Source organism: Lucilia sericata, unplaced genomic scaffold (genome assembly GCF_015586225.1).
Source record: "Lucilia sericata isolate MDLA Ls3-8-SP2 unplaced genomic scaffold, ASM1558622v1 Contig000175F_arrow, whole genome shotgun sequence".
Classification (NCBI taxonomy): Eukaryota; Metazoa; Arthropoda; class Insecta; order Diptera; family Calliphoridae; genus Lucilia; species Lucilia sericata.
The window spans coordinates 257,658-273,427 of record NW_023994203.1 but is presented as its reverse complement, the minus strand read 5'-3'; the positions used below and the strand labels follow the sequence as shown (position 1 = coordinate 273,427).

The 15,770-nt window shown below is 30.2% G+C and overlaps 1 protein-coding gene across 1 annotated transcript; it reads left to right on the top strand.

Moving 5' to 3' along the window:
* Nucleotides 1-7,810: 7,810 nt before the first annotated feature.
* Nucleotides 7,811-9,097, top strand: LOC119601579. The gene is made up of 2 exons (XM_037952593.1): nucleotides 7,811-8,020; nucleotides 8,096-9,097. Exons 1-2 carry the CDS (start codon nucleotides 8,006-8,008, stop codon nucleotides 8,894-8,896), a joined length of 816 nt encoding a protein of 271 aa, XP_037808521.1. The 5' UTR covers nucleotides 7,811-8,005; the 3' UTR covers nucleotides 8,897-9,097.
* Nucleotides 9,098-15,770: the final 6,673 nt, after the last annotated feature.

Genomic DNA, 15,770 nt, shown 5'->3' with positions numbered 1-15,770 from the left:
TTTTTAAAGAGTGTTTGCATTGTCGAAAAAAAATCTCATTTGAATAGCCATGGAAGACTCTAAAGTATAAGCTCTAGGTACTATCATTCTCATTTGATTATAGGTCCCATAAAAAGTTTAATATTAGAAAAACACTTAAACGTCCACATTTTAGGTAGATCGGTCAATATTTGACCCTAGTCGCCATATAATACTTGTTTTTTGATAGAATATAAATAGCTAAACATATACATACATCGGCTGTGTTCGATTGCACTTTACTACTCCTGTGACATACGATATTCAAATATGTTCACATAAAATAATCAATAATAGACCAATCCTTATAAAACTTGTTTTTAAAACAGTTATGACTGTTAAAACTGTTTCAACTCTCTAGCTCTTTCCTTTCGGACCCTATCGTGTTTTCGGAGAGGTTAGATAGTACATAAATAATTAGGAAATAAATATATTGGAATCAAATTCTACATAAAGATGTTTTGGGTATATATCACTTTGCAAAATATTTTCCGGATCGATCCGTAATTGGTCATAGCTCCCATATTAGACCCACTTCCGATAATCATGTAAACGGACATATTTCATAACTGAATAAAGATATTATGAATGTGTTTAAAGTGTATATAATCCACCTTGCGATATATTATCTGTATCGGTCCATAATTAGTCACACCTTTACTACCGGAAATTACTTAAACGCTCATATTTTATTGATAAAGATAGTTATGTTTTGTGTATAGATAAATCATTCTGCAAAATTGTGTACGGCCATTTTTGTATTGGCCCTTAATTAGTCACATCTCCCATGAAAGGTCATCATTCAACGGGAATATATTTGGTATATACATATAAATAGATCGTTCCATAAACATTCACAATTTATTAAATATCTAAAAATATTTAGATGGATTTTTGTAAAAATTAGCTTAGAGGTGGATGATATTTAAGATTTTTAGATGGATTTTCGTAAAAATTAGCTTACAGGTGGATGATATTTAAGATACGGCATTGATTGATAGATTTATTAAGGGGGCACCAAGCACTACGACCCAAGTTAAGATCTTTTGTGCAGAACTTTTGATTCATCATTGGAGATTAAGTTCACTTATGAGTGTTAATGTTGTAGACAGTGAGAGATTGAATATTTCTATAGGCGAAAGAAAAACGCCTCCCAGAATACTCACTCTGAGAGTCCACAATGGCTGACGGTTACATCATGCATTTCGCAGAATCTGCATAACCTCGTCACATTGTTACCAAGAATGTGCTGGTGGTATCTAAGTCCACAGTGTCCAGTACAAAGTCCCGTTAGTAATTTTAGGCCATTCTTGTTAAGTGACAGCAACATTTGGAATTTGACTTTCATTAGCATTATGAAGCCCTTTGCCTGTCTGAGTCCTGATATTGACTCCCAGTGGTAAAGAAATTCAGACTCAACATATGAATCACATTTTTCCCTAATGTTTCCTTTGGGGACCACAAGGAATGGTTATTCTCCGAAATTTTTTCAGATCGTTCCATAAACATTCTCAATTTATAAAATATCTAAACATTTTTTGATGGGTTTTTGTAAAAATTAGCTTACAGGTGGATGGTATTTAAGATACAGCATAGCCGAATATACATATGGGAAATTTCATGGCAAGTGACTCAACTCAAAGAAACAATTTTGACTAAATTTGCACTAAGGTTGGTACTATTGGATAGTAAGTCAGACACACATTTTCAGCTCTATCGGTCAAGAACTGCCGGACTTAGAGGGGGGTCAAAGTTGGACATTTTGGTCATACAGGGTTTTATTCCAATGAGTGTAACGTTTCACCTATTAGTCCTAGCAAAAATTGTCCAAAGGAGTTCAGATAGCTATTACTTCATTCTTTCCATTTTTTTTTTTTTTTTTAAAACCCTGTATGTCCAAAATTTCCAGTTCTTGACCGACAGAGCTGAAAATTTGTGTCTGGCCCACTATCTCATAGTACCAACCTTGGTGTAAATTTCATCCAAATCGGAAGATATCGATTTTTAAAGTTGGGTCATTTGACACGAAATTCCCCATATGTAATACTCTAGTTTGGTTCACTTTAGTATTACCCTAAAACTTGCAAATGTATAGCCAAATAAATTGTTAATTATATAAATGAAAAGGGTTGGTCCTCTGTCATAAAAGCATATTCAAGAAAAAAGTAAAGCAAATCATGGTGAATTAAATATTTAAGTACACCCAGTTTTTTTTTTTCAATATGGTAATTAACAAGTCTCCCAGTTTTTAAAACTTCTCTTATCATTAATCTACTATTTGGTATACAAATTCTCGTTTATTTAAATGTCTTAATAAACCATGAATTAATTGATGGTTAACAACATGTCTACGATTTGTGTCAAAGTTATTTAAGTTAATTTTATTGGAATTTCTAATAATTTGTTTCTTTGAATATGAAGTGTAGAAGATAAAAAATCAACGCTCAAATTAATTACATTAACTCTTAAGCGTATAAATGAAATTGAACTCTGATCATGGTTGATATTGGATTTCTTAAATCAGATAAACAATAACGCCAAAATGTTAGCAGTGTGAAAGTGGTTATTACATTTGACAGTTGAAGAAAATTTTTTTTTACAGTAGCAAACTTGATTGATGTTTAAATTATGCAAATTTATGGATAAAAGAAGCTAATCTTTATTTTATTTTTATAGTTTTGATGTTTATGTATTTATGTGAATTTGATGAAATAACTGATATTAAGATAAAATGTGGTGATTTAAAATAATTGGCATAATATAATTAATATCAAAATACTTTTAATAATTTAAAATAAAAAATTATTTAATGTTGTCAAATTTAACTTCAAATAAATATTTCTAAGAAATAATTATGTTCCTTTGTTTAAACTTATATTCTTGTTAAAATGTCGTTTATTTTATTTAAAAATAAAATAAATTATCTTAGATTTTTTTTATCTCTCTTTATTATCAATCCTATACTTTAACTGTTATGTATGTCGGGATTTTATTTGAAAATTAAAAAAAAAAAAAAAAAACTGAAGTGTCTACCTTGCCGTAGGTGTTCAAATTATTTGGTCACGCAATGATGACGTTTTTTCTTAAAACTGCTACTGGGTTTATTTTTGAATATATAGTTTCTGTCTAAACAATTTTCAGCAAAAAAATCTCACACGATGATAATGATGATGTGAATATTTGTTTTTTGGGTGTTTTCATCTATAATTAATTGACATAACAAATTTATTACAAAATTTGTGATTTATTATATGAATTTGACTTAAAAGAAATGTTAATCTTCAAATGATGATAATGTGTGTACTTTTATTTCCTCTTACAAATTTTTTTTTATTAATAATAAAGTAATTTTTACAGAAAACTTTGAAATTGTGAGAAAGTGTAGTTGTCGATAAGTTTTATTTTTAATTATAGTTTAGCAAGGTATACGCTTTTTGTTGTGTTTCAGACCCTGCATGTACAATTTTCTATATTATGTTAAATAAATTTAAAATTTTGAGATTTCATCGAAATTAATTTGTATTTCTTTCTCTTGTTAAATAACTTATAACTCATACGTCATGTTGTACAGAATGAATAATCGAGTTAAGTATAATATCTACATAAAAATGTCAAATTCTATCACTGAGGTACAGTTAAAACATAAAAAGAACTTTAATCCGTGATTGTATTAATGCCAGTATAATTAACCAACTACTTACTTTTAAAATTTACCGTAGCTTTTTATAATTTTAAACCAAAAATATTTTGGTCACAGCGACAGCGTTTGTTGTTTTCAAAAAAAAAAAAAGAAAATGTTCTTATTGTTTTATGAAAATTTTAATATTTTTTTGTTCCATAACTGATTATGGGGATATATTCAAAATCATCTATTTCAAAAAACACAAAAAAATTTTTTCTTCTTCAATACTTTTTAAGGCAAGATATAAATCCTTCATATTAATTACACAGTCCAATGATGAAAAAACTTTTTAAATAATTTTCACTAATCCCAGTGTTATTTGGTATGCTGATTCCGAATATGGAAATAAAAAAGTTGTATCACCCACCAGTTTACCACATTTTCATCTTTTATTCCCTCTGGCTGTATTCTTGAGTCCCTGCCTTTCGTTTCTGCCTTTAGACATATACTTAATGTTATAGAATGATTTTGCGTGATAGGACCCCGTTAACTGGCTCTGAAGGGGAAAACGATTTTTACTAAAATTTTGGCACTAAATTTATGTTTTTGGATTTAGCAGCAAATAGTTGAAATATATATTCAATTATCGTTCCAATAAAATACAAAACACAAAAATTGGTCAAAAATTGTAAAAGTTATTACAAATTTCTCCAATCATTTAGTGTCACAAAACGCTTAATTGAGAAATATTAATAAAAAAAAACAACTTTCGGCTACCATAGTGTTAAATTTAAGATTTTTTTTTTTAATTTTTCCAAAAAATCGCATTTTGATCATGACAAAGGAAAAAATTAAAAAAAAAAAAAAAACAAATACTAAACGTTATTGTTGTTATTTCTAGCGATTTATTTAAACAAGCAAATACAATGTACTCACAAACCAGCACAATCTGAACGTTGCTGTTGTTTCATACGTCTGCATAAAAAATACTATTTTTTGACGAAATTTTCAGAGGTTGTTTCAGATTTTTGCTCATATGTCTGAAATTTATAAACCAATTTTTCTGATTTTAAATAGGAGACTTCTCAAAAGCATGTTAGATAGAATTATTGAAGACTGAGATCCCAAAGATATCTGAGGTCTTCAGAGATTTAAATTCAATACACAGACAGACGGACAGTCAGACAGACAGACAGACAGACAGACAGACAGACAGACGGGCATGGTTTAATCATATCCAGAATGTATATACTTTATAGGTCATAATCTAATGTTTATTGTCTTTTTTTCGAAAATTGCATTATAATAAATAACTTAATTATAACCCCTAATGACTAATGAGGTTCGTATATTATAACCCATTATATTTCTTGGGACATGTAAACGTAAACCACGAAATTCTTACGTTTTACTGTATCATACACTGTCTTGAACCCAAACATTTCCTGCCGACATAGTTAAGATCACAAATTTGGTAATTAAGATTATCAACAGCATCTTGTCAAAAGCACTCTATCATCACTTTAAAGAATTCTCAAATGAAATGGCTTTTCAAAGGTAAGTTGATGAAAAGTTATGCTTGAGTGAAATAAATACATTCATTAAATGAGCTAAATCTAAAACTGCAAGGAAAGGGAAATGGTAGAAGAATTGGACTGTTTAAAGAAAAATTAATTATATTTGCAGGAGATATACAGAGCTGTAAATTACTTTTCTGACAGCTTTGATCAATTAAAAACCATTAAACCACTCTAGTATTATTTGTATTTCTTCTTCATACGATTAGTAAAGAAATCCACATTAAACCATTAGAAATTGATACTATATCTCTAGAAATCAAGATATAGGAAAATCATTCAAAATAGTGTATAAATATACATATGCTAAAAATTTTAAGTGCAAAACGTTAATTTTGATAGATTTCCCACTCACATCCCTTCAAGCGACCTAAAATAAAAAACGGAAGAGTGTTATATTCGGCTATGCCGAATCTTGTATACCCACCATCAAATCATTGCCGAAAAGGAATGCTTCCCTTCAAAAATAAACTTTGAGATTTAAGAATCGATGATTTTGTTATTATCAAAATAATTTTCTCATTTATTACATTTATGTATAATTTTACCATCATACATAGATATGTATATCGATAGGATCAATTATGGACTGATCCTCCTAAAATTTTGTAGAGAAATTTTTGTCGAATTTTGTCGCTGTACTTGTATTTTTAAGGTAGTAAAAATCGTTAAAATCATTTTCTGAGAGGGACCTTATTTGGGGGGAGGTCGTGTTGTTGTTTTTTGGTCAATTATGGACCGATTCTCGTCAAATTTTCTAGAATGATTTTAGTTTAGGCTGGTAATTAGCGTTAAAGCCATTTTCTGAACGGGACCTTATATGGATTAAGATTAGGTTCCTATAAAATATGTTTCGAATTTCATCGCTATACATGCTTCTTTTAGACCGTTATGAGCGTTAAAGTAATTTTCGGAGGTGACCTTATATGGCGGATAGGGTCAATTATGGACCGATCCTTATAAAATTTTACAATGATATTAAGGTTTCTATAATATATGTTCATGTCGAATTTCATCGCTATAGATGCTTCTTTTAGACAGTTATGAGTGTTAAAGTCATTTTCTGAAGGGGACCTTATATGTGGGGTAGGGTCTATTATGGACCGATCCTTATAAAATTTTACAAAGATATTTATGTTCCTATAAAATATGTTTACGTCGAATATCATCGCTAGAGCTGCTTCTTTTAGTCAGTTATGAGCGTAAAAGTCATTTTCTGAAGGGGACCTTATATGGGGAATAGGATCAATTATGGACCGATCCTTATAAAATTTTACAATGATGTTAAGGTTCTTATAAAATATGTTCATGTCGAATTTCATCGCTATATATGCTTCATTTGGACAGTTATGAGCGTTAAAGTGATTTTCTGAAGGAGACCTTATATGGGTGGTAGGGTCAATTATGAACCGATATATACTTTTATGGGTCTTAGACGAATATTTCAATGTGTTACAAACGGAATGACAAAAACAATATACCCCCATCTTTTTTGATGGTGGGTATAATAAAAATAAATTTTGGAAAAAAGTAAATTTTTAGAAATTTTTTTAAATAGTTTTTCCAAAATAAAAATACGTTAATTATTATCTATAACTCAAAGAGTTCTTCATCAGTCTTGTTGAAAAATTGTTACTATGTACTATTGAATAGGACATTCCTTGTCACAAACTTCATCGATCGACATGAAATCTCCTATAAAATTTTATTTATGCGAGTACTACTTATTGTTGATAAGAAAAAATTGTGTGACTCTTTTAAAACCTATTTTATAAATTGTAATTTTTGGCTCTTCCGACGTTTAGGTAAATATTCTACAGAAATTGTATGCTCACTCAAAAAATTAATAAGAAAGATTAAGATTAAATATTTGTTTGTAAGTTTAAAAAAAATTTTGCGATATAATTTATCCAAATTACTAGATCATTAAAGATATTTAACTATTTCTACACAGCAAGATCAATAATTTTATAGGGCACGTTATAAAATATTTGCTGATAAATGGAATAAATTTGTAAAATAAATAGAAATAATTGCTAAAATCAAAACTATGAAATGCTAACTCATAACAAAAATTTGGTCCAAAATATTTCAAGACTATATACTACGACTGTATGATAATACTATAATGAATAGATATCTTGGTGTAATATAGCAACATAATAATTTTAAGTGTTTTTTTACGATATAATAAATTTAAGTTGTTCTGTATAAACATTTTTCTGAAAAGTTATTGGATTTTTTTATAAATTTTAATAATAAATAATGCAAAATTATGAAAATTATAGAATCAGTACATATATATAAATCTTATAATAAAAACTTCGGAAATATCATTTCCATGTAATTGCAATTATTTGGTATGGGGTAAACAAATTGTTTGCAAAAACTAATCTAAACAAATTTTTAAAATAAACATTTATGAAACTAATTTTTAATTTCTAATGATTGAGTGAATGTGTTTTAATCTGGAATCAGCAAAATTTCAAAGATATTTTTAATAGAATGCAATCAAATTTTATGTTTTCTCTGTCGCTGCTGCTTCTTTTTTTTCTTTTCTTTTGATGATCATTACATTGAAATAACATGTTGGGTTTGTATTTATGTTATATTTTTGTGTGAAGATAGTCATGATGATCATAGAGTAATCATAATTTCGTTGTGGTATATAAATAGTTGGCATTTTGCTACAGAAGTCAGTAGAAGTTCAAAAGCTAAAGCAAGCAAACAAAACTTCAATAACAAAAAACTCCAATTCAACTATTTTAGTTAAAACTCAAGCTTAGAAATGCGTGGATTCATTGTAAGGATACATTTTTCAAAATTGCATTTTATAAATTCTTGCAAAATTTAAATTTTTTTTATTATCTATTTGAAGGTTTTGTGTTTATGTGCCGTGTCTATGGCTGCCCCTCAGGGTTATAATTACAATCAAGGTGGTGTATCAGTGCCCCAATCTGGACCTGGTGGTTTTGGTGGTAGTTTTTCCGGAGTAGCTACTACTGCTACCGGCGGTGGTGCTTTCTTCCAAGGTGGCCAAAGTATTCAACAATCCAGCTTTGGAGGACACCAACAAGTGCAACAACAGCAGCAACAAGCTATTGTTTCAAAACGTTTCTTTATCCACTCCGCTCCTGAAGATGTAGATGAAGATTACAAAGAAAAACACATCACCGTTGGTGTACCCAAAAAGAACTATAATGTTGTGTTCATTAAATCCCCAGCTAAATCGAACAAGAAGACCGCCATCAAAATTAGTCCTGCTCCCAATGAGGAAAAAACTGTCATTTATGTGCTCAGCAAGAAAACCGATGCTTCCGATATCCAAGCCGAAGTTATTGAACATCCCACCACCACTGCCAAACCTGAAGTATTCTTCATTAAATACAAGACCAACGAAGAAGCCAATCATGCCCAAGAACAAATTCAAGCTCAATATGATGCTTTGGGTGGCACCAGCCAAGTTACCGATGAAGGTGTTGCTCCAGTTACATCAGTTATTGGTTCATTGGGTGGTGATGCCGGTGCCGCTGCTGGTGCAGGCGCTGGTGCTCATGTTGGTGGCTCTGCCAACTTTGGTGGAGTTCAAACCGGTTCCGGCAGTTTTGGCGGTGTTCAATCTGGTGCCATTTCCGGTGCTACCAATAACAATGCTTATTTGCCACCAAATTTCTATTAAATGATTTCTCTAGTTAGTTGAATTGCAGTCTTTCTTTACTTTTCACAAAGAAAAGTAAAGAGGACAACATATTGTTATTGTTGTTTGTTAATATTTTTTTATTGTGTTTTGTTAAGACCTGTATAAGTAGTAATGTTTAGTTAATGCCCCTTTGTACAGTTTAGTAATAAATTGTTTAAAAACAAATTTTATAAAAAAAAATACGTTTTTAATGTTTTCTTTTAAACCTTATCTCTGGTTAAAGATTATAATTTCATTAAATGTTTTAATGCTCTTGACCTCTTCATAGTTTTCATTATGATCTTTTCTATCCACCTTTTTGGGATCTTTATAAGTTTGCTTTTCACCTTTATTCATTCATTTATCTATCAATCATACTTTGTAATGGTTTATTTGTAGTTTTTTTATTTTATTTTGTTTTTTTTTTTTTTTTTCTGGTTTAATTAAACTTTGCTGTTGATTTTTTGGATTTGTTGTTCCTCCCTGGTTATTTGCCAGTAAGTCAGTAGGTTATGGATTTAAGTAATTTAAAATCAACATGATTTTGTTGAAAAATCATTAGTAAGGTGTATAAAGTTGAAGGTGCTTTGCTTTACTTTCACTTCACAAAACTTTAATTTTAATAATGTTATTATATGAAAAACACGCAATTTTAATTAAATACTCCACCTAAGGGGTTTGGTTCAATACTTTTAATCTATAGTTGAAAGAAATATTAGTAGAAAATACATTACACTCAATCTTAAATTTGGATAGATGGTTATGTTAAATTATTCAGGAAGTACAAACTTTTCTAAAATATGCTACGAAATTCGATTTTTAATAATAATTCGATAAATAGTTTTTGATACAAGTATGTTTTAATATACACACATACGTACATATGTATATGTAATATGGTGACGATCTAGTAGCTATGTCCGTCCGTCTGTCTGTATTTGGCACGATAGCAAACACAAAAAAGAGATAGGGAGATGAAATTTTCCCAAAATATTCTCTATTGATCAGAAATGTTTGGTATTGAAAATAGCCAAAATCGGTCAACAAAGCTTCAAACATTCTCAAATTCGTTGATTATGAAGTAAATGCGACTAATTAACATAAGACAGTTTTTGAGTAAAGAACTTTAATTCTTAATTATGGTGGACATAGGCCCATAATTGACCTTACCCCCCATATAAGTACCCCTCAAAAAATGATTATAATGCTCATTTGTGGCTTAAAAATAACTGTACAGCAATATCACGGACAAGTTTTATAGGAACCGAAATAATTTTAATAAATTTTAAGAGGATCGGTCCATAATTGACTCCACTCTCTAAATAAGGTCCCCTTCAGAAAATTACTTTTACTCTCACTACTGCCTAAAAAATACGAGTACAGCAATGAAATTCGATAAAAACATGATCTGTATTAAGCAAAATCGTTCTAAAAAAATTACGATGACTTTAAAACTCATTAATGCGAACACAGCGATGAAATTCAACACAAACGAGTTTTGTATGAGCCAAAAACTCTCTACCAAATTTTATGGGTTCATATCTAACCCATATAAAGTTCCCTTCAGAAAATGACTTTAACTCGCATTACTTGCTTAAAATGTACAGCGATGAAATTGAACATAAACATGATACCGAAACCATTCAGTTCCCTACCTGGGATTGAAAATCTTGGTCTCAGTACAATATGTTAAAAGAATAATTCTGCAATCTTTCCGAAATGGGTTTCCAGAAATGTCGTTATTTTGAGCTTATTGCGGGAAAAATAAAAACGAGCTATAAAGCCCTTAAAGGGAATTGTTTAAACTTTTATCTGAGCAAAAAAAGACGGAGTTTTTTGAAAAAAAAAAAAACAAAAACAAATTATTAAAAAATTTTAAAAATTAAAAAAAAAAAAAAAAATGGAAACAATGAAAAAATAGCTATCTGAACTCCTCTGGACAATTTCTACGAGAAAAGTTACACACATTTGAATAAAAACCTGTGTGGCCAATATGTCCAGCTTTGAGACCCTCTAAGTCTGGCACACAGTGGTATAGGAAAAAAAAGAGGGAAATAATTCGGTAACTTCTAAACGGTTAATCAGATTTTAATGAAATTTGGTATGCACAAAGCGGAGGTATTGTCGAGTTTAGGTTTTGAATTTGGACCTTATAGGCCAACCAGGGGCCCGGCGGGGGGTCCTCAAATTAGGACACCTCGGCTATGTTAAATTTTTTAAAACGATCCTATTTCTTCATTTGAGTTCCGATTTAAAAAAAATTTCGTATATAGAATCTCCTCATCGAGCACTATAAAAAATGTTGTAGCAGTAAATTATCTCTTATAGTTTAGGAGATATTCGCATTTGAAAATTAAAATTTTAAAATTTTTAGGGTTTTTTTGGATGGACCTGGTCCCCTCGGTATCAAAAATTTTTAGGTTTTGTTTCATTTATCATATTTTATGTAAAGTCAGCTTTCCAAAAAGTATAAATTCTATTTACATCTTCTTAGAAACTTTTTAGATAACTTAAAAAGAAAAAGATATTTTTTTCCCAAAAAATGGCAAAAAATCGCCTTTTGTTAATTTTTTAAAGTAAAATGCCTATAACTTTGGACTCAGTCATGATTTTTACATAATTCTTTCACTGATTGATATATAAACTTGTTGTTAAGCGAATAAAAAAATGGCGAAAATCGGGAATATTTGGACCCGCTATTATCAAAAAACTAAAGTAAGGACGGTAAAAATTTTAATTTTCAAATGCGAATATCTCCTAAACTATAAGAAATAATTTACTGCTACGACGACATTTTTTATAGTGCTCGATGAGGAGATTCTACGAAATTTTTTTTAAATCAGAACTCAAATGAAGAAATAGGATCGTTTTAAAAATTTAACATAGCCGAGGTGTCCTAATTTGAGGACCCCCCGCCGGGCCCTGGTTCGCCAAATTCAAAACCTAAACTCGACAACACCTCCTCTTTGTGCATACCAAATTTCATTAAAATCGGATCAACCGTTTAGAATTTACCGAATTATTTCCCTATTTTTTTTTCCTATACCACTGTGTGGCAGTTCTAGACCGTTAGAGTTCAAAATTTGTGTCTGGTCTGCTGTCCGATGCATATTTTATCCAAGTCAATTGTCACGAAATTTCCCATATGTATATATTGTGGGAAGTTATTAAATTCTATGACGATTAAGTCTTGTCCGTCCGTCTGTCTGTTGAAAGAAATTTAGAGGTCCACCGGAGATAGAATATTTTAAATTTGACGCAGTTATTCTACATTAATAAGGTTTATAGCCCCCATACAGGTGGCATTCCGGAATACAGTTTAGAGAGTCAAAAATTAGTTAATTATGAAGCAATCGTTATAAAATTTTGCATAAGTTAGTTTTATACACCCAGAAATTATACTGTGAGGTATGGCAGAAATCGGACCATAACCGTAGACTCTTATAAGGCCGTTTCAGAAAATGACTTGAAGGCTCATTACTGGGTTAAGTAATGAAATTCATCATAAATAAGTTTTATAAGAACAAAATTTTTTTAACACATTTGATAATTGAATCTGCCCCCCCCCATAAAAGGTCCACCATTTTCATTTGTTATAAATAATTTTGGGATACAAATTTAGGAATAATAATATTGTTTATTTTGTAGCATTACTACATTTCTTTAAATAAACTATTTTTAATTTCAATTAATTTGAAAAAAAAGAAATTCGAGGAATTAAAGTTTTAAAAATAATTTAAAAGTTGAACAAGAAAATAAAGCTGAAGCACGCGCTAGACGCGTTTATATGAACCAAAAAAAATACACACTTCACCATTAAACACCAGTTTATGACACCTTAAAAGTTTAGTAATTGTAAGCATTTAAACAACAAACGTAGATATAATCTCGTAAAAAATATATTTATCATTTTAAGCATCATCAAACAACACTTGAATGGCACAAAGATTGATGCTTTTGTTTTGTATTTTGTCAATGGCCAACTGACTCAGTCATAGTATTGAAAGAGAAATAAATTAAAAGAAAGTAATTTGGCTTACGACAGATTTGTGACCACACCAATAGTAAAAATAATTTAAAACAGTAATATTACAAAGATGCGGCATTAAATTAATGAATATTTTTACCTGTGCCAACGTTGTTCACAAAAGATTGTTAAGTACGGGTACTTATGTATGCCTATTGTTTAGTTCAATTGCTGAAGGTTGTCTCTGGCTTATGATTAATTGTTGAGATTTCTTTAAAGTGTGCTGTGAAATTTAATATGTTTTAAATATATATTTTGTATTTTATTAATTTACAGTTCTTCTAGTCCTCTAATTTTGTATGTGTGTTTAAGAGTTTTCTGGTTTCTTGTTAATAATTAAAGTGTCACATTGTTATCATAATAAGTATTAAAAGTCAACCGAAGTATCCAATTATATACTTACATATTGCTATATCTATGGGAATAGGAATTCTATTACTATTGACTTTTGTTAATGACAGCATTGTAATAATAAATAGTAATTTACAAGGCACTGTTGTTAGGTGGGTTAACGGATAATTAAGTTAAGGAAGTATCGAAAATGATATTTATTAAAATATTCGTAAGGTTAATAAAATAAGTCGAGCAAAAACTTCAACAACTTAATTTTCAATGATTAAATCATATAAATTACTTTTAAGTGGCTAGTAATGATTTAGATATATTTCGAGATTTTGACATTTTGTTTTAGTGAATGTGAGTTTGCACAAACAAAAAAATAAAATAGAAATTGTGTGTGAATAGGGAACCAAGATCGTATCTTCATCGGCTTTTATTTTAAGCCAAAGAAAACAACTTAATACATATTTGTAATTAATTTTTAAGCACTTATTTGGAATGGAGTGAAAGTATGGTCTGTGTCCGATACTTAATTAAAATTTTTTTATTATAACCTACACTACTATAGTGGGGAGGGTGCTATGCATTTGTGCTGATGTTTGTAACGCTCAAAATTATTGGTCCTACACACACCTTAAAGTATACCGATCGACTCAAAATCACTTAAGACATGTCATGACATGATTGAAATCGGTCCATTATTTTACCTCATAACTACGTCAAATATACTACTATCTCTCCAAAAATTCGCACAACTAAATTTATATTGGCATAAATGACCAATACTGATCGGCCGCCGTCTGATCCTAGCCCCCATACAAACCCCCCTTTAAAAAATATTCGAAACGTCGAAAAATTGACTTATTACCATTAGTATCGCGATTCTGCATAAAAAATTTGTTGAGGATCTGCCCATATTTGATACTAACTCCCTTATAAAGCCATTTTTAAAAATTTTGATTTTCATCAATAAATTGCAAAATGTATAATTCAACATAAAAGTTTCTTTATGAAAAATAAATAAATTTTAAAATATATTCATAGTATTGAGTTTCATATAGTCGGTCATGCCCGACTAAATTTTCCTATTTGTTATACCCACCATCTAAAAAGATGGGTGATATATTGATTTTGTCATTCCGTCATAGACCCACAAAAGTATATATATTCTGCGTCTAATACGATCTAGCCATGTCCGTCCGTCTGTCTGTTGAAATCACGATAAAGTCCGAACGGAATGAGTCATAGCGTTGAAATTTTCCACAAATATTCTGTATAGATAAGGTTTGTTTGGTATTGAAAATGGGCAATATCGGTCCACATTGTCGGATAGCCCCCAAACAAGTAGACCCCCGAAAAACTGCTTTAACGGGCATATCTGTTTTAAGAGTACGAGTATAGCGATAAAATTCGACACAAATAAGTTTCATATGAGCCAAAATCTCCTTAACAAATTTTTTGACGTTCGGTCCATAACTGACCCTACCCCCATATAAGGTCCCCTTCAGAAAATCACTTTAAAGCTAATTACTTTCTTAAAAATACGAGTATAGTGAAATTCGGCACACATAAGTTCCATGCGAGCCAAAATCTCTCTATCAAATTTGATTTGGATCGGCCTATAATTGACCATACCCTCAAATAAGGTTCCCTTAAAAAACGACTGACAAAAATCCTCTCTAGCATATTTTATGTGGATCCGTCCATAATTGACCCTACCCCCAATATAAGGTCATTATTAATTTAAAAGTACGATTAAAGGATGAAATTTGACATAAGTAAGTTTCTTAGTAGCCAAAACCTAAGTAACTTTTATAGGAACGTAAATATTTCTAACGAGTTTCATGCGGAAAGTGTCGTGAACTGATATTCGATGTAAACATGTTTTATATGAACCAAAATCGGTCTAAAAAAATTTATGAAAAACGGTCAATAATTCACCTTACCTCTCATATAAGGTCCTCTTCAGTAGATTTAATAAATAATATGACCCTGATGTTTATAGGAGAGCATTCCTTTTAGGTTAAACGGTTTGATGGTTGTTGATCCAACAACTATAAAAAATATAAAAACAATTTACTCGTACTTGTATTACAATAAATTTAACATTCACCCACTTATTCGTTTTTCTTCTAATATCACTGTCAGTAATTAATATAAACAATAACCCATTATTATCAACCTTAACATAAAACAAACCAAAAAAATTTAAATAAAAGGATTGACTATTTACTGTCAATAGACTGCAAAACAATACCCACCCATTCATGTTGACAATTATTCATTCAGAATTTGCTGCCAGTCAGCAAATACTGTTAGGCCAACAAACAAACAACTTAAAGTATCTTTGAGGTCTTAGGAATTTATTTATCTTAACTTATTTATTTTCTGTGTGCCTTTAATTGTCTTATACTTAACTTGGACACGAATTGTTGTCTTAACGCCCAAAAGAAAAACAAAGAAATCTTTTTAGTTTAGTTTCTTTTTTGGAGATTTCATCCATTGAAA